Source organism: Coturnix japonica, chromosome 1, assembly GCF_001577835.2.
Source record: "Coturnix japonica isolate 7356 chromosome 1, Coturnix japonica 2.1, whole genome shotgun sequence".
Classification (NCBI taxonomy): domain Eukaryota; kingdom Metazoa; phylum Chordata; class Aves; order Galliformes; family Phasianidae; genus Coturnix; species Coturnix japonica.
In genome coordinates, this window is record NC_029516.1 from 76,430,777 (window position 1) to 76,451,573 (window position 20,797).

General features: G+C 42.4%; 5 protein-coding genes across 14 annotated transcripts in view; 3 read left to right on the forward strand and 2 right to left on the reverse strand.

The window, feature by feature from the left end:
* SENP7 (SUMO specific peptidase 7) overlaps positions 1-1,050 on the reverse strand; it is a 35,048-nt gene extending 33,998 nt beyond the window's left edge. For 3 of the 8 annotated variants that reach the window (XM_015877093.2, XM_015877115.2, XM_015877068.1), the window contains exon 1: positions 943-1,050. The gene's annotated coding sequence lies outside the window, so the exon portion shown is untranslated. Of the gene's footprint in view, positions 1-670; positions 796-942 lie in introns of those variants that run through there. The other 5 variants (XM_015877134.2, XM_015877122.2, XM_015877143.2 and 2 more) reach the window with 4 other exon arrangements.
* LOC107320883 (putative protein FAM172B) lies at positions 781-4,198 on the forward strand. The gene is made up of 4 exons (XM_015877193.2): positions 781-803; positions 870-1,027; positions 2,535-2,608; positions 2,906-4,198. Exons 1-4 carry the CDS (start codon positions 781-783, stop codon positions 3,962-3,964), a joined length of 1,314 nt encoding a protein of 437 aa, XP_015732679.2. The 3' UTR covers positions 3,965-4,198.
* Positions 4,199-5,091: 893 nt separating this feature from the next.
* TXNL4B (thioredoxin like 4B) lies at positions 5,092-6,767 on the reverse strand. The gene is made up of 3 exons (XM_015877207.1): positions 6,420-6,767; positions 5,903-6,054; positions 5,092-5,478 (listed from the first exon to the last, which is right to left on the reverse strand). The coding sequence occupies exons 1-3, from the start codon at positions 6,549-6,551 to the stop codon at positions 5,313-5,315; spliced, it is 450 nt and encodes a 149-aa protein (XP_015732693.1). The 5' UTR covers positions 6,552-6,767; the 3' UTR covers positions 5,092-5,312.
* TRMT10C (tRNA methyltransferase 10C, mitochondrial RNase P subunit) lies at positions 6,742-9,269 on the forward strand. Of its 2 annotated transcripts, none has more exons than XM_015877156.1 (2): positions 6,742-6,847; positions 7,884-9,269. In XM_015877156.1, exons 1-2 carry the CDS (start codon positions 6,837-6,839, stop codon positions 9,157-9,159), a joined length of 1,287 nt encoding a protein of 428 aa, XP_015732642.1. In that variant the 5' UTR covers positions 6,742-6,836; the 3' UTR covers positions 9,160-9,269. The 2 variants fall into 2 exon arrangements, with proteins under 2 accessions (XP_015732642.1, XP_015732647.1); XM_015877161.2 differs by having other exon boundaries at positions 6,808-6,944.
* A 1,006-nt stretch (positions 9,270-10,275) lies between these two features.
* On the forward strand, positions 10,276-19,653 carry PCNP (PEST proteolytic signal containing nuclear protein). 2 transcript variants are annotated; one of them, XM_015877220.1, is made up of 5 exons: positions 10,276-10,403; positions 14,541-14,761; positions 16,821-16,895; positions 17,386-17,441; positions 17,960-19,653. In XM_015877220.1, the coding sequence occupies exons 1-5, from the start codon at positions 10,349-10,351 to the stop codon at positions 18,087-18,089; spliced, it is 537 nt and encodes a 178-aa protein (XP_015732706.1). In that variant the 5' UTR covers positions 10,276-10,348; the 3' UTR covers positions 18,090-19,653. The 2 variants fall into 2 exon arrangements, with proteins under 2 accessions (XP_015732706.1, XP_015732715.1); XM_015877229.2 differs by lacking the exon at positions 10,276-10,403 and adding an exon at positions 13,978-14,517 and having other exon boundaries at positions 14,593-14,761.
* The last annotated feature ends 1,144 nt before the right edge of the window (positions 19,654-20,797 follow it).

Genomic DNA, 20,797 nt, shown 5'->3' on the forward strand with positions numbered 1-20,797 from the left:
CAATTTCCCATACACATAACTATATACACATACAGGCAAAACAAGCTTAGTAATTTGTATTTCATTTATTCAGAAGCAATTAGAATTGCAGGCAGCAAGCTAAAGCAAAAACACCCCTTTTCAGGCAGCTAGCACAACTCAAGCTCATGGATAGCCACAATGCACGAGACATGGGCTTCAGCAGGGCTCTGTATTATCAGTGTGTGTGTGTGTGTGGACTCGCTAACAAGTTTTCACCATAACTTGTCTTGAAGGAAAGTATTTACCCTGAAGTGTATGTATAGTTATGCTGCCTGCTTGCCTGAGCGTAAGTTAGTCTTCGATTATAAAGAGTCACAGAAATACATCTGTAACACTATAACAATTGCAGTAGTAAGGTAATATAATTTGATTCAGTATAATTCAATCTGTTAACTGATAAACTTCTTTCTCATCAGAGGAACTGAGCTTCAGAACCTCAAGCATTCCAAGCCACTTGTTCTGTTTACAAATACTCCGTACGGAGACACAGAGAGGTCATAAGACCTCACACCTAACTCAAGTAGCTTAAATCACCCTTAAAGCATGGGCAGTTTTGTTTCGGTCAACAGCTTTTCAGCCTAAGTTGGATAAGAGCGATATGTGCAGCATACATAAGAGGGCCCGGCCATCGCCTAGCCCAACGCCATACCGACAGCTCCCGGCTGAAGAACGGCCCTTAACAAAGCGTAACAACGCTACCGCCCGGCGCCGACCGCTCCGCCCTTCTCCCTCGCGGTTTCGCGATCGTCGAACGGGGGAATGACGCAGACACCCACCCACCGGTGCTGGGGCTCACTACCGGATTCCGTTATTTCCCTCCAGCCCCCCCCCCCCCCCACCAATTAAAGAGCTCCTTGTGCCCCGCCTGCAGGACAGCGCCAAGCACACGCTGCCTGCCCTCCCCAGCACCCACAGCCGTACCGTGGCCCTCGTTGTTGCTACCGGTGCTGCTGCCGTTCGCTAACGCCTGTTCCGCCCCCTGCGCAACACCGCCGATTACTTCCGGGTAGGGGCCCGCCCGAGCCGGGAGAACCGGCCCCGCCTGCCCGGCTATGGCTGCCCATAACGCCAGCCCCAGGACCGCCCACAGCAGCGCCCCGCCCTCGGCAGATGTGACAGAGCCGGGCTTAACTTTCTCTTTTAGCCCTATAGGGACCTAGAGGGGAAAGCAAGCGTGGTGTGGAGCATGTGGAGGCCAGAGTGCGTCTGTAAATACAGCGGGGATGAAGGAAACTAGTGCTAAAGGAGGGGAAACCGGTCGCTGAGGGAACGCTACGGAAAACGCCAGTTGTCTGGTTGTTTTTCAGTAATTTCTAACCAAACGAAACGGAGTTTAAATTGCACCTCGCCGACCCCCAGTCTGTATTAATCCTGAAGGTGGATTAAGAGCTCAAATACACCTCAATTTGCACTGCCTCTCCCCCAAGTATCGCATATATATTGCCAGAACTCTCATAGCCCTATATCATACCATATCACAGAACAGCCAGGGTTGAAAAGGACCACAATGATCATGTAGTTCCATCCCCCTGCTATGTGCAGGGTCGCCAACCACCAGACCAGGCTGCCCAGAGCCACATCCAGCCTGGCCTTGAAGGCCTCCAAGGATGGGGCATCCACAGCCTCCTTGGGCAACCTGTTCCAGTGCATCAACACCCTCTGAGTGAAAAACTTCCCCATAATATCCAACATAAACCTCTCCTGTCTCAGTTTAAAACCATTCCCCCTTGTCTTATCACTGTCCGCCCTTGTAAACAGCTATATCCCCCTTCTGTTCATACACTCCAAGTACTGGAACACCAGCTCTCCCTGGAGCCTTCTGTTTCCCACACAAAACAAGTTCAGTTCCCTCAACATTTCCTCATAGTAGAGGTGCTCCAGCCCTCTTATCATCTTAATAGCCCTCCTCTGGACCTGCTCCAAGAGCTCCGTGTTTTTCCTGTGCTGGGGGCCCCAGGCATGGACACAGTACTCCAGGTGGGGCCTCACAAGAGCTGAGTAGAGGGGGACAATCACCTCCCTCTCCCTGCTGGCCACCCCTTTTTGTTGAAACCTAAAAACTTCTGCAGCTGAGTAGGCTGGCTCCAGCTCAGCATGCAGCAGGGTAACAAACTCAGCTGATGCAATGATTTCCAGCTGGTGGCCTTGAAAATCCTTTTATATAAAGACAAAGATCTTCTTTCTAAAGCAGCTTTAGAACTGTAAGTTTGGTGTGTGGTTTTCTGAAGTAAAAACAACTCTTTTCTCTGTTTGTTAGCATAATACCTTTATATCAAGTAGTAGGAGTCTATGCAAAGCTGGTTTAACAATTGTTTAGTTATGTGCAAAACAGTCTTAGCTTTAACTTCTGTTTAGGTGTAAAATACAAATGTAGGATGTTAGCTTGGAACTATCTGAAGTGTTTGAAATTACCTTAGCTGTTAGCAAATGATATATTTCAGAGAAATACCCAGGACTAATATATGTAAAATAATGAAACCTTAACTTACGTGGAACTTATTTTCTTCACACAGAGAAATTGCCTACAGTCGCTGAGTCAGAAAGATTTTCTTCTGTGATGATGGCAGACTTTACAGAAGTACATACGGTAGGTAATGTCTGGTCTTACTAGAATAAGCTCTATTGAATGGCAGCTCTCATACAGGGTATTATTTATGTGATTTATACTTCAGTGATGTTTATAATGTGTTAAGTTCTGTGCAAATACTAACTAAGCTTGCAAATGGAATCTGGCTTTTCAAGCAGCTGGTTTACTACAGCCCACCAAAAGCAATGAATGCTTTGTGTGTAACCACTTGTAAATATTGACTGCAATACAGCATGCTTTTTGTAACTGTTGTATGGTGGTCTATAATTACACTGACATAGTTTTCTTAATTTGCAGTGGTTACAAACAGGATGTGAACTAAGCTTGAGGAAACTAGTAGAGGGTTCAGATTATGAAGAGGAACTGAAGTACAATTTTAATGTAAGAGGGGAACTGAGACATCTGGATACAAATGATCCCTTTGTTTTCAATTACTACAAAAACACCCACGAGAAGAATCACGAACGCTATCAAGTTTTGGGACGTATGATTACCCAGTATGTTTATGAGCTCCTGGAAAGAGTCTGCACACTGCAGAAAGTTTACATTCCTTCTGATGCTACAGAGGATGAACCAAGAAGTTTCTTTTTTATGAGTGAGAAAGCACTAACAAGTTCTTCTAGCATCATTGTCCTTCTTCAGGACCGTGGAGTTTTTCATGCTGGCCAGTGGGGGCAAAAGACAATCATCAGGGAGGGCCTATACCATGGAACACAAATACCGTTCATCAAAATGGCCCTTCAAAGCCATGGGGGAGTGATTGTACTGAATCCCAATGACAATCTCATTGATTTGAAGACTGAAAGGGAGAATCTAAGCTTTTCTACCAGAGAAGAATCACCGATTTCTAAGCATTCCTGCCAGTGGATCCCCAGGAGGTGCAGCAGTAACCCTGAAGAACATACCATGTACGTATGGGATCATTTCATTTCTAAAAGTGCAGCCAAGAACGTGGCTTTCATTGCCCATGGCTACGGTGGTTTGGTGTTTATTGATCTGCTCATGCAGAGAAAATGGGAAGTGATGAATAAAGTTTTCTCTGTGGCATTCATCGATTCCATGCACAATATACAGCATCAGACTAGAAATGATCCACAAATACAATGGTGGATACAGAAACACTGCCGTGAATGGGTATCAAACAGTAAGCCTCTAGGTACAGCTGTGGGCTCCCTTGTCAAAGTGAACTGTCCAGCTGTCTCTGCTGGAACTGAAAACTATAGCTTAGCACCTTCCTACTGCTTGCGTTCCATCTTTAAGTACCTGAACAGCACACTGAAAGCCAAGAACGCAGCAGACCTTACGCGTTCACCTATTGCAACTCGAAGCAGCAAAAACAAGGAAGCTGGTAAATGAAGGTATACTGACTTGGGTTTGAGAGTAATCTCTTCTTTTCATAAACATCCCTGCAGCTAAGATCCTTCACAATGGAGAGACTTACAGTTTTAAGTTTAAAGACTCTTTTGAGAAACACAAAAATACGAGTGAACCATGAGGAATAAAATGCCTTCTTCAAAGCTTTAGGACGTATCCCTTCAGCCAGCTGTGAAATGTAAAGCTATGCAAAATAAAGATGTTAATGTATATCAACACTTGTCTGTATATATATCTATATATATACATATATATGTACATATAAATATATATATATTTAATTAGACTTCCTGCATTGATAGCTTTGGAATTAGACTAAATGATCAACAAAGCTCTAAATTCTTAAGTGCATAAAAGGACAATTCTGGAATACACGAAGTATGCAAATTTGCAATTTTAAATCCAACAAAATCAGTGAAGCTACACAGAGTGAACCACTGGGGTTATATGCTAGAAACCTACAGTTATCAGACTGATATAAGAGAATGGTGTAGCTGTTTCCTCTCAGCTGCTTTATTTTTTGATAGAAATGGGGAACAGTTTAAGTGTCCATGCTAAAGGTTGGCAATTTATTCAAGGAATTCAAAATAGTTTTAAAAACATATGTAAGAAAAACAGCTGTTCTGAATTTCCAGTTTTATTGTGTGGGACTTAAAAGTGGCCCATGTCTGCGAAACAGCTTTGAAAGGTGCCAGTATTTTGGCCTATATCTTCAGACCCCACCTTATTAAGAAAAAAATAATTGCTGAACAGTAACTCTGGATACAGAAATCAGTGTAAATTCCTTTTATATTATTATTTCCACCTAGTTCTGATTTTAGTAATACACTGACTAAAAAAACTTTCATACCATTATTCAGCAATGGGTAGTAATGTGAAATTCCATTGGAAAGGCACGGGAAAGTTAGTATTCTCAGTAACAAATGCAGCTTTTTAAATACAGCTTGGCTGATATTTGAATGAAAGTAGCATTGACTGGACATTTAATAGAGTACCCAACTGTTTAGTTCACTTATGAAAACTGTGCTGATGCCATCATTGTGCATACAAGCAGCATGTCTGTTGTACAGCTGCTGGTCAGCATGCAACTCAAAGAACAGTCACTTACATAAATTCTAGATGTTAACAAGTAGCTTTATTTGTCGGAGAAGTACTAAGTGACAGAATGTCTGTCTTCAGAAGGAGACCAATATGATCCTTCACCATAAATGCTCAAAGTATCCCATGGCATCACCAGTGGATAAAAATGCTCAGGAAAAAACCACAACAAAAAACAAACCATATCAAGAATATCTGCCATTCCTGTAGTTCTTTAACTCAGGTCAGCCTGCTAAATTCCTTGGTAAAGAAGGTCATATTTAGGAATGTTATTGGGATCAATAGGACTTCTCACAATAAGCTTTCCACGCATGGCACCACGGTAAATCACTTCAATCAGATCTATGAAGTCTTGCTTTGTTTTGAAGCTTCCTACAAATTTGGTATGATCTGGAGACCTAAAGATAAGCATAAAAGTAGTATTGTAACATTGAAACATTTAAAATAAAGACAAGAAAAGTATAATGAAATTAAGGATTTTGACTTGATTCTGAAAGAATCACATCAATAATGGCATAACCAAGTCAGGACTATACTATGAGCTGATATCCAAAGTCCAAAAAGGTGTAGTGCTGTGTCTAAGGATTTAATTGTACTCTGTTTGCAGAGTCTGGTGTATTTCACAGCTGGTACCTATTTACGACGTCAGTATCTTTCAAACTATTTTTTAATGTTACGTACTGCTGCCTTCTCACACAGTTAGCAATGCAGATTCTGTCAACAGCAACACAGTTTTCAAGCATTACCTGCTGTAGACAAGGTAACATAAAGGCTGTTAAATTACTATAAATGTAACAGACAATGTCAGGCAGGATGACGTACCCGTAATCAACCTTCATGTGCTGTCCATTGAAGAAAAACACTGTAGATGGAATATAGCTGATGTCAAAATATTGGGTGTACACAGGAACCTTGTTCACATCCACCAGGTAGATGACTGCCATCTTACTTAGGTCATGAGCTGTCTTGGCAAGCTGGCAAGAATGAGGCAGACAAGGAGAAAACGGAATGAGGCAGAAGTGGAGAAAAAGGCAGCAAGCTTTATGAAGCCCATCTCTATTACATTCTCCCAGTTTAAGCAGGGTTGGAATGTCCCATTTACCTGCAGCACTTTGTACACACACAGCACACTTTGTACACACACAGAGCGGCCTATGCACTTAAGTGTCAAACTGTTGAGGGTATGATTTTGTGTTACATTTAAGTGTTGGCTGCAAATGCTACCACCATTTCTATCAGGCACCCAAACACAACCCATGGCATTCCCCTGTGTAAAACAGGTATATTTACTTATATCGGGGTTAAAAAAAAAAAAAAAAAAAAAAAAAAAGGCTCTTACAATATCATCGAGCTGCAGACAGACAGCATCGTTATCTCTTCCGAACCGGAGGACCAAAACCTTCTCCGCCACGCTTTTTATGGCCTGATCCACCTCCTTCTTACAGCTCAGCTTGGGCAGCAGGAAACTCATGCTGACAGAGCGCAGCCTCCACCGACCCCCTCCCCTGACGATCAAAAGAAAGGATGACAAAATGAAATCAGCGAGCCAGCCCGCCCGCGGCGGGAGCCCAGAAGTGCAAAGAGAGACAGCCGCGGGGATCAGAGCGTTATTGAGGGGAGATGATTGCCGGAACGTCTGGTTAGAGCCCTCACAACACCGAGATTCCCCAGCGGAACCCGGGCAAGAAAGCGCAGCGGACCGACTCCTCCCCGCGCACGCTCTGAGCGGCCTTCCTGCCTTCAGGGCGCGCAGGAGATGGCGGCGAGGTTCGGCGGGGTGTGATAAATGTTAGCCGCGCTCTCCTGCGCAGTTCAGAGGAGAAATCGGGTGGAGATCGTGGGGGCTGAGCCGCGGTGTGGGCAGGTGCGGGCTGCTGAGGGGCGGGCGAGAAGGAAACCTTCCTGTGGTGGGCCATACACCGGGGGGTGCGGAGCTGGGAGCGGTGAATTAGGCCCGCCTCGCTTAGGTGGGGGCTGCTGTGATTTTCATTTGGGCTTGGGAGCATGTGGTGCAGAGTGCTTGCCCTGCTAAGAGAGCCAGGAACAAGGGTCTCAAGGGGTATAAGCATTCCTTAGCAGTACTGTTGGCTTTGCAAAACTATAGCAGTGGCAGTTCCAGTAGCTCAGTGTCCTATTATATAGAAACATACAGAAGAATTAAAATGTAAGTACTAAAATAAAAAAAATAATTAGATAGTTATCTGGATGTTATGGCCTCAAGTTGCGCCAGGGCAAGTTTAGGTTGGATATTAGGAAGAACTTCACAGAAAGGGTAGTTATGTACTGGAATAGGCTCCCCAGGGAGGTGGTTGAATCGCCATCCCTGGTTGTGTTTAAGAGCCGTTTGGATGTGGTGCTCAGGGATATGATTTAGTGTAGGGTTGTTAGAGTTAGGGTACTGGTTAGGCTGTGGTTGGACTTGATGATCTTCGAGGTCTTTTTCTACCTGGATAATTCTATGATTCTATGTGGTTTTATGTTATTTTCAGTCTCCATGCAGCATTTGCTTGCTTTCGTTGTAAAGGTTGTATTTATGAAATGATAGACAAAATGAAAATAAACACTGCTGAGAGACTGGCTGCATTTTGTATTGCATTGGTTCCAGCTGTTTTAAGCAGTACAACTAAACAGTGTTATATATGTTGTCTTTAAGTACAGCAGAAAAGCAGTAGTGGAAGCAGGGATTCCTAGTGTTCCTCAGGAAGTAACTTGCTGTCCGTGAGCAGTAATAACGATGAACATCTGTGTTTTCTTCGTGACTCCTGACAAGTTCTTCCCCCTCTTGTGCTTTTTTTTTCTGCAGAGAACTGTTTGAACAGAGCACATGTTCAAGCATGCAGGCTGCTAATATGCTTCTGAAAAAAATCGTAAGGTGTTCTGCCTTCTCATTTTCAATACAACATGGGCTGAAACAGGGTATGTTTCCACTTAGAAGAACTCTGGTTCTGTCACCTTGCCTGAAAGATGACAATGCACGCGGTTCCTCAGAAAAAGTAGATTTAGATGCGTGGAAGGAAGTAATGAAGTCTGGGTTGCAAGAAGTCAGTGAGACGGTCTCTGAGCCTAAGGAGCTCTCGGCTTTGGCTGCTGCACGTGAGACTTTGGAGCTGTGGAGGTTAGTTGGTAGACCGGTTCCTGAAAACATCACTGATGAACAGATGAAAGCTTTCATGGAATGTCCTTCCAAATCGGCCCAAAAGAAGTATTTAAAATATCTGCATCTTAAGGAACAGCACAAGAAAAATAACAAAAGGAAGATGGAAGAGAAAAGGGAAAGGAGGCTGGAAGCACAAGAGAGAGCTTCAGAAAGTGAAAAGCCCAAGAAGAGTTCGTTTGTTTGTTTGTGGGGCAGCTCAATGGATAGAGCGTACAACTGGAGAGTCGCTCAGTCTATGATCTTTGGGCAGCCTCTGGTGTTCGATATGTCTTATGAAAAGTATATGTCTGCCAGAGAAGTAGCAAATGCGGTGAAACAGATGGTATTAAGTGAAGGTTGCAATCGAAGGTCTGCGGATCCATTCCACATTCACTTCTGTAATTTCAAAGATGACAGTCTGTATCATAAGGAATTTATCAAACATTACAGAGGAGCGTGGGACAAGCTGCTTATCACTGTGACGGACCAGTGCTATACAGACATCTTTCCAAAGGATAAGCTTATCTATCTGACTGCCGATTCTCCCAAAGTAATGAAGACTTTTGATCATGACAAAATCTACATCGTCGGCTCTATGGTTGACAAGAGTATAAAAACAGGAGTCTCTTTAGCACAGGCAAAACGACTGGGGCTAGAGACTGCAGCCCTTCCATTGGAGAAATACTTGCTTTGGAACTGTGGTGCTAAAAATCTCACGCTGGATCAGATGATGCATATTTTATTAACCTTGAAAGATACTGGAGATTGGAAGAAGGCTCTGGAATTTGTTCCAAGAAGGAAGTACTGTGGCTTTGTAAACAAGCCTCTGCATGAACTAAAAAAAACCTTAAACTTGGTCAACATGCTTAAACATGGAAAGAGAGCAGAAGAATTACAGAAGCGGTTTGCAAACAACTACTCCAAGAGGCTAATACAAAAATAGAGAATTATTTCACAGGCAATCTATAGCCCTGAATGCCCCAGTTTCCTGAGTCTTCTGGGACTGTACTCTGTAATTACTATTTGCCACTAAAAAAGACTAGTTCAAAAACACTTTTGTATAGAGTTTTTCCTTTTTAATGACCGCGTTATTGGGCCTGCTTGAATTTACTCATGCACTTTTGAAATTAAGCATGATAAATTAGATTATGCTGTTAAAAAGAGTATGAATCTGTTCAGTTGAGTCTTAGAATCATAGAATTACTCAGGATGGAAAAGACCTCAAAGGTCATCAAGTCCATCCTCAGCCTAACCATAGTACCATAACTCTAACAACCCTCTGCTAAATCATATCCCTGAGCACCACATCCAAACGGCTCTCAAACACATCCAGGAATGGTGACTCAACCACCTCCGTGGGGAGCCTATTCCAGTGTTTAGCTTCCCTTCCTGTAAATAAGTGTTTCCTAACGTACAAACTAAATTACCTTGGTGCAACTTGAGGCCGTTACCCCTTGTCCTGTCACTTGTCACCAGTGAGAAGAGACTTGCTCTGCTCTCACTGTAAGCACCTTTCAGGTACTGGAAGAGAGTGATAAAGTCTCCTCTCAGCCTCCTTTTCCCCAAACTAAACAGTCCCAGCTCCCTCAGCCTCTCCTTATAGGGCTGATTTTCCAGGTTCCTCAGTGCCACATCCACACAGTTCTTAGATACTTCCAAGGATAGTGACTCTACCAGCTCCCTGGGCAGCCTGTGCTAATGCTTCTCTACTATTTTAATGTGAGTTTGGGGAGTTGTGGGAGTTACATGGTTTGTTTTTGACTGTTCTGGGACAAAGGAAGCCAAAGTTAGGGTGGAATATCTGAAAAGTTTCTGGAGCCTGATAAAAAAAACACTTTACACTCCTGACTGCAGGGTCAGTGGGTGACTGATGACTGCGAGAAACATCTGGATTCCTTCACACGCAGTTAAAGCCTCTCGATTTCATCAGTTGCCAACCTTGCTGCTTCAAATTACCGATAGCACGTAGTGGTTTGTGTCCGGGAAACCCAACAACGGGGCGCTCTGATTTTTTTCCCTTGAGGAAGCGGCAGTGACGTTAGCAGGAGGGAGGGCCGTGGGAGGATCGGGAGGCGCTGGGGCCGCGGCATCGCGGCGCGCATGCGCAGCGCGGGAGGTGGAGGCGGGGGAAAATGGCGGACGGCAGAGCGGAGGGGGAGAAGGCGAGGCGGCCGCCGCCCGCAGGAGGTGAACGTGCAGCGCCTCTCGCCGCGGGGCCGTGGGACGAGCTGGGAACGGGGGTGTTCCCCGGGGGTGGGGGGCGCTGGGTGTGCCGCCCCCGGCCGGGTGGGTCGGCGTGGGTTGGGCCGCGCTGCGCTGTGTGCCCGGCCGTGGGGAGAGGGGCGGCCTGGGCATGAGGGGCTGAGCGGGAGGGGAGGCCTTGGGCTGGGTGCGGCTTGTGGGGCCGCCTCGGCCTCATGGCAGCGCTTGTAGCCGGCGAATTCGCTTTGGCAGCGTTATCTTATTTCTTGATTTTGTTTTAATGAAAAATACACGGAATAATTGTGCCGTGTGTTGAGTGAGATTTCACGGTTGTCATTGAAACGCCTCAACGTTGGCTTTAACAACTGTAGCACCTGGGGAGTAGTGATACAGTGACTATCCCCTGTGTGCCATCTTAAGGATCACAAGGTATTTTTTGGTTGTCGTTTTTTTGCCTGGCAGCAGCCTACAAGTTTTTTATTTAGTTTTATATTATTTAGATTCTCCTGTCTCCTCAGAGACAGATGTACTACTTATCACTTGTGGTTTTTTTAATCATATGTCTTTCCTTCTTGCCTGATTTCTTTTTTCTATGACTTGAAATTGAGAAAACAGTGACTTGCTAAAGCTTTCCTTCCCTGGTTTTGAATTAATATCACTAGAAACAGAGGGCCCTTATTTGATCCATTGGGAGATTTAATTTGCCTTGTAAACCAAATAAGGAGCACTAAGAATGAATATTAGGCCTAATCACCAAAGTATGAATGGTGGTTCCCGGACTCTTTCATGTTCTGCTTTTTATGCATATATATTTAATTTCTCCCTTTCTATGTGCAGTATTATAACTGGCCAGTATTACTGTGTCTGATATCCATACAGTACCACCTACTTTTCAGGTGTGCTGGAATGTGATCTTAATGAATTATGCTACATTGGCCCTAATGGAAGTGACATTTTAAAGCGATTTAGAGCCTTTTGGTTTTTGCCAAAATCAATGTATTTTACCTCAGACTTAACATAGTTGACATTCGGTCCCACTCCTGGGGTGAGGTATCGTAAGATGCTCTGCACCCAGCCTTGTTTTGCTTGTCACTTCTAGTACCGAGATGGTGAAAGATGTCCATGTGTACACACAGCTTGTTGATGCTTGTGAGGGAGACTCCCATGTGAAGCAGCGTGGCTTCTTATTGTAGAATTATAGAGTATCCTGAGATGGAAAGGGCTCACAAGGATCATCAGGTCCAACTCCTGGTTCCACAGAATCACAGAATGACCCGGGTTGGAAGGGACCTCAAGGATCATGTAGTTCCAACCCCCCTGCCTGGCAGGGCCACCAAACATCAGGTTGCCCAGGGCCCCGTTCCAAACCTGGCCTTAGAACACCTCCAAGGACGGGGCATCTCACAACCTCCTGGGCAGCGTGTGTCAAGGGCCTAACCACTCTCAAATAGTGATAGAACTTCCCCCTGAACATCCAACCTAAATCTTCCCTCTTTTAACTTAAAACCATTTCCCTGTGTCCTGCTATTGTCACCCCTTTGAAGAGTTTACTCCCCTCCTGAGAGTAAGTTCCCTTCAGGTACTGAAAGGCTGCAATGAGGTCACCCCGCAACTTTCTCTTCTCTAGGCTGAACAAACCCAACTCCCTCAGCCTGTCTTCATAGGGGAGGTGCTCCAGCATCATCTTCGTGGCCCTCCTCTGGACTCTTTCCAAAATCTCCATGTCTTTTTTGTACCGAGGGCTCCAAACCTGGACACAGTTCCACACAGCATCAACCAAAATTCAAAGCCTGTGTCTGAGAGCGCTGCCCTCTGGTGCAGAACCTGTCCCTAACCCCCAGCTGCCTCTCCCCTGACACAGCTCTACACTGATCCCTTGGATCCTGTTGCTGTCATCAGGGAGAGTATTGCTCCTGTGACCCATGAACAAAGCACTGCTCAGAGTAGATTTCTGAATAGCAATGGTGCTTGTGGAAGGTGAAACAGGACCATCGAGAAATCTCTAGGAAATAGCAAAAACCATTTTAAAAATATGTCTGCATTGGCTGAGGAAATAACAGAGACCTGTTTAAGGAATGATCTACATCTTCGTTTCTGTTTCCTCTGGAAATAGAAGAGTACAACGGTTCATGGTTGAGCCATGAACTTCATGGAGCAAGTTTTTGTAAGGAAACCATTTCTTCCAGCATTCTGCAGTTTGTCCTAAGTAGAGCCTGCCTGAAGCAATGGCAGGAGGATCTGATTTTTGAGAGGGAGGCTATTTAACATTCCCTGGAGAAGGGTGAGAAAATGTGTGTGGGAGTTGGTACAGCCAACTCTAGATGGTCTCAGGCTTCGTGTTTTGCTTAATAATGTTCTAGAAATTGCAGTCAAATTAGTAAGCTGTAGCATAATTTGATTTAGCTTCAAGACAGCATGAGCTTAGGAGCCTGGAATGGTCCAGTGTGACCTGAGGTCTGGGCAATTGTGGTTGTCTTAGAGGCAGGCTTCTAGATCAGCCATCCCAGAGCTTTTTGCTCCCTGCCCTCACATCACCTTACAAGCTACGATGTACCTACATTAGACTAGTAATTGAATATTCTATTCATGCTGTTTCATGGACAAGCTGTAAACAGCTTCTCATAGCGCTGGAGAGTGCTGTTGAAAAGCTGTGCTAAGACAGCCACCAGAACCCAAGGTCGCTATTGAAAATGGTGCCTGTTTCTCTTTTGTCTTCATTGTCTCTCACTGTCTTGACAACTGGCACATTAGGGTTGAAAGTCTATACACTGAGACAAGGCTTGTGATTTAGGAAACAGCAATATCGAGGTGGTGGATAGGTAATAATTGTACTGAATGGATGCTTGAAAGATGTCAATATTGAGCAACTGTGAAAATTAAGGCAATTAAAACAAATAACTACCACTACCACAACCCGACCCAACATACCTGCCAAACTGGAGCATACCTATTTCATTTTTCTCTTCAAGGTTTCCTCATGTCCTTAATTTTCCTTCCTCCTGACACTCTTTGCTTTTTTCTTTCTTTTTTTATCTCAGAGCTACGCTCTTGTGACCCCCAAGTTCAGACTAGCTTCTCCCCCATTGCTCTGCTTTATTGACCTGCTTTTTATTGCTAGAGAGCAATACCAAGAACTTTTCTTCCCTCACAGGCTGAGTTTGCTGATTGTGGACAGTCTTTTTCTCAACTCGATACAATGAGAAACCATTGCTAGTTTTTCTTAGGCTGATAGTATGAGCACTTGCCTGTCCTTTCTCAAGTGCATGTTTGGTGTTTTGTTGTTTTTTTTTTACCCTCCCATCTGCTGCTGCAGTGATTTGCTCATTGCAGCAGCAGAGAAATGTATTTTTGCTGAAGTGTTCGCTATGTTCACTATGAGTGTTCCAAGGGCACCTTTGTCCCTTGGCGTAGCTGAGGCAGCCGCGTCTATAGAAAATGAAAATGTGATTCAAGTCATTCTTCTTCTGTGGACCACTGTTCAACTACTGCGTTCTTCTGTGATTTTATGCAAGAATAGAAAAGATGAAATCTATCTATCTATATATATATGTTTTTTCAGTGCTAATTCCTTCCTCAAGCAGAGCTTGGCAAATTTATTGCAGATGAGATGCGGACAAGCAGTGACTTGAAACATGACTGAGACAACCGGCCTCACTGTAGTCACTTCCCTGGTCTTAGAGTTGTGCCAGACAGGCCAAGAGACATGGACATATAATAAAAGTTCAGTAGAATTAATTTTAACTTAGATAACCTGCTCTAGGTTTGGAACTGGGATTCTAGTTGTGAAACTTTATCTATTACAACTTAAACCCTAAAGAGATTTAGTCATCTGCACTTAATTTACTACGTGAACTTTGACTTCCATACTAAATAAATAGATTGTGCTTCAAGATTGTTTTCTTGGCTCGTACATGAGAAGTTGTGTATTAATAGTGGAGTGCTTGTGATTTCATCTGCTCTTTGTGTTTTGCTGTCCACTAAATGTACTATGGTGACAGCTGCTGTCACTAAAAGCACCTAACCTATTGCACTCAAAGTATATAATGCTTTTTGAGGTTGCTGCTCCCATCAGTCTGCTCAGTAAAAATAGCTCATCTTGGTAAGTTGTTTCGACTTCACCAGGACCTGAAGAAGAGGCAGAAAAACCTGTGAAAACTAAGACTGTTTCTTCCAGTAATGGAGGGGAAAGTTCGAGTCGCAGCGCAGAGAAACGGGCGGCTAATGAAGAAGCTGAAGACTTCACCACAAAGCCTGCTCCTGCCAAAATGTCCAAGTTTGGATTTTCCATAGGCAGTCAGACATCAAAGAAGGCATCTGCAATATCCATCAAACTAGCAGCAAATGTAAGTTGTCTGAGGGCTTTTAATTTTAAGGAAAAGGGGATGTACTGTGGGGAGGCTTCCTTGCAGAAGGCAAGTCTTGAATGAAATGGGGGTAACTTGGATGAAGATTAAGAAAGCGTTGCAGAGCCACTTAGTCATGCACATGTAAGTACTTCAAGGTGATTAATACCAGGTCAGTTGTCTAAGGAAGCGTAAGACCTGGTGGAAATTAACTGTAGATCTCTGAATACTCACAAGAATTTTTGTAATGAAATTTGATAGTCTGGAATGATTTCCTGAGGGAAATGAGCAGACTCGTTAAAGACTCTCAACAAGTCGCTTTGAAATGAGAGCTGGGAGCTTCATTGCATGGGGTGCTTAAAGCTTCATGAAAGCAAGTGCTCTCCAAGGTGGCCTAGTAAGTCTTCCGCTGTGAAGATCTTGTTTTTGTATGGGGAAGTATAGTTTGTTTTTGTAACTCAGCTTGTTACTTGCAAGGTCAGTGTGATTCATTTGCTGCTGCATTTTTTGTAACCTTGTTGAAGGATTGATTTGGAAAGAAATAATAGGCAAGAGATGAGACCTAATTACATAGGTCTCTAAGAATTCTTATGCTCTGTGATAAACAGTGAAGGTAACCCTTATGCTTCTCAGCATCAGAACCTGATGCTTCTCCCTACTACAAAGTAGACCTCTACTAGTTCAAGCAAGGAGAAGCCAGATGCTCCCCCTGTATTAAATGGTTCATGTGTGCTTCCCTTATACTTTATACATTCCACTGTGATGGATGGGTTATAGATCCTTGTCTGGATTAAGTTCAGACTGTAATCATGAAAGGCTTGTACCTGCAGTGCCAGGATTGTGCGGATCTGCAGAAGATGAAAAGAGTGGTCTGTTATTTTCACATGGGAAGGAGACATGGGCTGGCAGCGTTCCAGGGTATAAACACAATTAGATCAGATCAGACTTTGAAAAATAGGCAAATCTGCCTTTGGAGCTACTAGCAAACTCAGATTTCTCATGTAGGAAGCTATTTCCAGTGGCAGTAAATTTATCTCAGGATTTCTGGCTCACTGAGTTTAGTGGGTGATTGACAGCATTTTTGACAGTGCTGTAGCTCAGCCTATTTCCTTTGAGTTTAGTTTTTTTCCTTTTTTCTTCGTACGCTACCCATTCTTCTGGAGCCGATACATTTAAAGATGACACAATATTTATATACTGTAGGATATCGGATGAGCTGTAGGCTCATTATTCTGCAGTATCAGCTTCCAAAATGTGAATGTATACAGAATAATAGCCGATAAAGTGATGATGGATGGAGCACTGCATATAATTGGTTTAGATAAAAGTGCTGTTGAAGCAAGCTGTTATTGACAATTCAGCACTTCCTTTGTGGTCTTGCAGAGAAGACATCAGAAGTAACACGATTACATGTGGCAGTCATGAGTTCAATAGCTTGATGTGCTTGAAATAGTGGAGGTTATTTACCAGAAATTTAAAGATTACTTTTTCAGAGGACCCTTATACTGCTCAGGCCTTCATAGTGTGAGTGATCCTGGTTAAAACAGTTCAGATTGTTCTAAGCCAGAAAGCTGTTAATCTATGGGAAAAAAAAAACAAACAAGAAAATAAATGTGTTCAACTTCCTGGCATTAACGAATAACAGTACTCCAAAAGAATAATGAAAACAGTAGTGTAGTAAAATTCAGAACACAGCAGCTTATTTGGGTTCTGATCTAATTGTTCATGTTATGTGCCAGTGGCTGTGTGTCCCTGCAGTGTGCCAGTAAGTTGAGATTTACTTGTGGGGAGCTGTAATCTGAGAAGGTTCAACCAGCTTTTCAGAGAGTTTTTTGCATAGATGAGCAGCCATTTTCCTTTTCATTAGAGAGAAACCTTCATCTCTTCTGATTCAAAATAAAATACTTTTCCTCCTTGTTGCCCCCTTCAGTTTCAGTGAAAATGTTTGACTTTGTTTTACCATGTTATTGAGAATGCAATGGGTGCTTGCTTTCTTTTTATTATTATTTTATTTTTGAGTTAGTAGACTTACTTTACTCATGTATTTGATCTCTTTCAGAAGCCTAAAGAGCCCGTTCCAACCCTTGCTCCAAAAACCCTTTCTGTAGCAGCGGCTTTCAATGAAGATGAAGATGTGAGTAATAAGCTGGTGATTAACACAACTTAAAGTCCCATTGGTGCAGGTCAGACATAGGAGGAGATAGCAAGTCATTTATTTTTTTTCTATGTAAGTGACAGGGATTTTCAGCTTATAAGCATCTCCTTATATTCTGTTTAAGGATGTACAATTCTGTAGTACTCCACAGGTTCAAGAAATTGTTAAATATACCAATGACTTTTCCCTGAAAACAAAATACACATCATTTGAATTACTGGTTGCTTTCTCTGGGCTTGCTAAAAGGCAGGCAAAGAGAAGTTGCGCTCCTTTTGGTTTCTTAAGTGTTTCATTGTCATGTCACTATTGCTTCTTGCAAGAGATGATCAGAGGAATTGTTTGGTTTTGTGTTGTTTTTCTAAATCATGTTGCTTTCCTGTAAGGCTGCATTTCATAACATAGCATTGAAATGTTCATAAGACAGTGGCCAGCTGCACTCTGAACTCCCTTTTTCCTTTTTCCACTGTAGAGTGAACCAGAAGAAATGCCTCCAGAAGCTAAGATGCGTATGAAGAACATTGGAAGGTAGGTCAGCTGTGAACTGTGGTTTGAAGAAGGGTGACCATGACACTTTGAGGCACATTAGGGTCTATCTTAAATAGAGGGAAGGCTTCGCTTAAGCAAGAGGTTGATCTAGAGCATATATGTTTTAAAGTTGTTCATCAATATAGATTGCTTTTTAAGTCAGGCCCCTGACTTGGCTTACTGCTAAATGCAGGTTTACTGCTGCTCAGTGGATTTTTACTCCAACATTAGATTTGGATCCTCGACTTTTTTGCCTGTACCACAAATTCTTCACAGCTGGCAGCAGTTGCTGCCATTTCCACTCCCTCTGCTGCCCCATCATGTACCACAGACAGATGAGTTTTTTTCACCAACTAACAGTCGCTAATAGTTAGGATCTCTGACATAACTGAAATAAAGAAATGCGTGGTAGTTCCTGGCAGTGTGTTGGACTTGAAATTGATATTTTCAGTGCCCCGTTGCACAAATTACTGTCGTTAAAGTGAGTTTCTCAACTGATGCTGTTTTGCTTTTCACAGGGATACACCAACCTCAGCCGGACCAAATTCCTTCAATAAAGGAAAGCATGGGTTTTCTGACAACCAGAAGCTATGGGAGCGAAATATAAAATCTCATCTTGGAAATATCCATGACCAAGAGAATAACTAAACAACGTGGATTGAGATTTGGGTGTCTGGGGGGAGGGGAGGGTGTAACATTAAAGGAACAGTCTCCTTTTTTAAGAATGGTGTAAGACTATCTTTGGAGCCACTTTTTTAAGATTTTGAGTGGTACACTAATAACTGAGTTTGAAATTAGAGGTAATTTATGTTTTGTATACAGATCTCAAGGCATTTGCTAATTTTGTAGTTCCATGTGATTAGTTTCAAAAGGTTACAGATAATAAAGAAATTGGAGTGGTACCTTTTTTAGATTTTTTTTTTTTAATTTTTATTTTTTGTCAGTGATTAAGATGGAGGAAAAAGGTTACTGTCTCTTTAATCAGGTTAACATAGAGTGCTCTTGCATTCTTATTTCTGGCTCCCTCTTCCTAACAGGAGAAACAGTTGGTTCCTGGGAATACTGCTAAAGAGTGAGCATTGTCTTGTGCTAGAAGTGTTACTGGACTATTAATTTGAATAAGAACTTAAACAGGAAACATTAAGAACCTGGATTTCTTTTCCCCCTCCCTCCCCCCTTGCAGTTAACTTTTTGTTAAGTCTTTGCAAACTAGGAATTATGTTGCTCTGAGTGGCTCTGGTAACTTAGCTCTAATTTTGTTTAAAACTTCATGTAGGATGTGTAACATTCTGTGGCCTGTTTTCATCCTGAGGAAATGGGCCTTGTCTGTATATTAGATACAGTCTGTAAAGAATATTCACTACAAGGTTAAATCAGTATTTTCAATGTGCTCCTCTTTAAGTCATTAGCCTTGAGTAGTGCTTGTTAGCATTTCCTTGTGAATTAAATAGAGACTAATATTAAATGCAGTAATGAGTGGTACACAAAGGCCACCACCAAAAGGACAAGATAATGTACGTTAAGCTTCCCGTTTGGTTGAAATCTTTTTCTTTACTATGCCTAGAAGGAATAAAAGCCACACCAAAAAATCAATAACTCACTGCTTAAGTATGAAAAACCTTAAGATGCACTTTCCCTGTCTTGCCCTGTAAAACAAAATGCCTTGATGCCCGTGACTTGCATGGGTTTCAAACCCATGGTTCTGCAGTGCTAATACGTGTGGTATCAACTAGAAATAAAAGGCATCCTCTTCCTGTCTGTCTGCCTTTTGCAGTAATTAGGAAAAACGATGAAGTAACAGCTACAACAACAACAAAAGAGCTTGAAAAAAACCTAAGGTTCTTTCTGGACTCCAATACCTGATAGCATCAACAGCTACTTTCATTCTAACCTGGAACTGACTGTAGAACTCGATATATTAATTGCTTTCATCCCTTCTCTAAAGCTTTTCTTCACGCTCAATTTCAACCTGCAAGCGCAGAAAGGAAAGTGCATCTAAAGTGGTATTTCTTTTTTTTATTTGAATTTTAGGAAAGCTCTGACCACGTAGACCTTTGAGTTTGTATGTTCTAAAAAAATATTTTTTGTATTTTTGTATTGTACGTGTAATCTTTTTTTCTTTTGAAGTCTGATGCAGTCGAATACCTGTAACTATTTTCTTTAAAAGCCTTGTTATAAACGTAACATAAAAACATATACATTATTATTATTATTATTATTATTATTATTATTATTATTATTATTATTATTATTATTATTATTATTATTATTATTATTCCGTAGCAGAAATCTTTGGTTTATTTAAAAAAAGAAACAAAACAACTACAGATAACTTAACCTGGGTGTTATTGGAACTTGGCAAGGCAAAGTGAAGCAGTTGCATTTCACTTACTACATATGGTTGTATTTGCCCAATGAAATCCTTGAAGATAGTAGGTATCATTAGTGAGTGGCTGTTTTATCTTCCTTCTTAGCAATTATTGGATACGTTCTTGGTCTCTTGTCTAAGAAGAAAGCAAAAGGGGGACTTGGAGTAAGAGGGTGACAGCTACACCTGTTCTTTCTTAATTAACCCTGCTGTCAGCCACGTCTTCCACCTCTTTGGCTGAAGCAGGTATTGATTTCAACAGTTTCCTGGTACTTGTTGTCAGCGCAGCAGACTTGCTAGGATTTATCTTTCACGGAAAGCTATATAGTGGTTTTATATTTGTCTGATTTACTTCCATGGTCAGTAAATGTAATTCCAGGCTTTGTGAGAGGCTGCAATAGCTTGTAGATCTGAATGGAAGGTAAGAAGAGATCCTGTCTCACTTGAAGTTCAAGTTTGTTCTCAGTAGTCTGTGGAAGAAACTCCAATCAGGATTGCCTAAATCCACTTGGGAGTGAATGTCTGACGTCCTTAATCTTGTAGTGACAAAGGTGTCTGTTGCAAGGAAGGACTGATCTCAGAAGTGTGGTTGAGGAGAATGTTAGCTGGAACTTCACTTGGAGTTCTGGGCTGCCTCTGCACTATTCATTGCCTGAATGTAGTAATAATAAAGGGGAAAGCTATATTTCAGGGATTCTGTTTGTTTATTATAAGAATATGAAAGAATTCTAAAATTAATGGTGAACTACCTGATGTAGCTGTCTCAAGTGTTGAGCTGCTTAGTATAGGGTGATGTGTTTGACTATCAGTAGTTGAAATGCATTATCCGCACAACTTACTCTTTTAACTCAGAAGGCCCATACTTGCTTAGCAGTAAAGCTTTACTTAGCACCTGAGAAGCTTATAAAACATTTAAGACATAAGGTGAAGGCAGAAGTAATTATCCAGTAACGTCTTCCATGCCTGGAGTGCATTTGAACCTGCTTTG

What these genes read in the sequence shown, in the direction of transcription:
- TXNL4B (XM_015877207.1), bottom strand. Translation starts at nt 6,551, where the DNA reads ATGAGTTTCCTGCTGCCCAAGCTGAGCTGTAAGAAGGAGGTGGATCAG. An exon ending in GTCTGCAGCTCGATGATATT is followed by an intron (nt 6,055 to 6,419) that starts GTAAGAGCCTTT and finishes CATTCTTGCCAG; the next exon opens with CTTGCCAAGACAGCTCATGA. An exon ending in CACATGAAGGTTGATTACGG is followed by an intron (nt 5,479 to 5,902) that starts GTACGTCATCCT and finishes GCTTATCTTTAG; the next exon opens with GTCTCCAGATCATACCAAAT.
- PCNP (XM_015877220.1), top strand. Translation starts at nt 10,349, where the DNA reads ATGGCGGACGGCAGAGCGGAGGGGGAGAAGGCGAGGCGGCCGCCGCCC. An exon ending in GCGGCCGCCGCCCGCAGGAG is followed by an intron (nt 10,404 to 14,540) that starts GTGAACGTGCAG and finishes CGACTTCACCAG; the next exon opens with GACCTGAAGAAGAGGCAGAA. An exon ending in CGTATGAAGAACATTGGAAG is followed by an intron (nt 17,442 to 17,959) that starts GTAGGTCAGCTG and finishes TGCTTTTCACAG; the next exon opens with GGATACACCAACCTCAGCCG.
- LOC107320883 (XM_015877193.2), top strand. Translation starts at nt 781, where the DNA reads ATGACGCAGACACCCACCCACCG. An exon ending in ACACCGCCGATTACTTCCGG is followed by an intron (nt 1,028 to 2,534) that starts GTAGGGGCCCGC and finishes TTCTTCACACAG; the next exon opens with AGAAATTGCCTACAGTCGCT. An exon ending in ACTTTACAGAAGTACATACG is followed by an intron (nt 2,609 to 2,905) that starts GTAGGTAATGTC and finishes CTTAATTTGCAG; the next exon opens with TGGTTACAAACAGGATGTGA.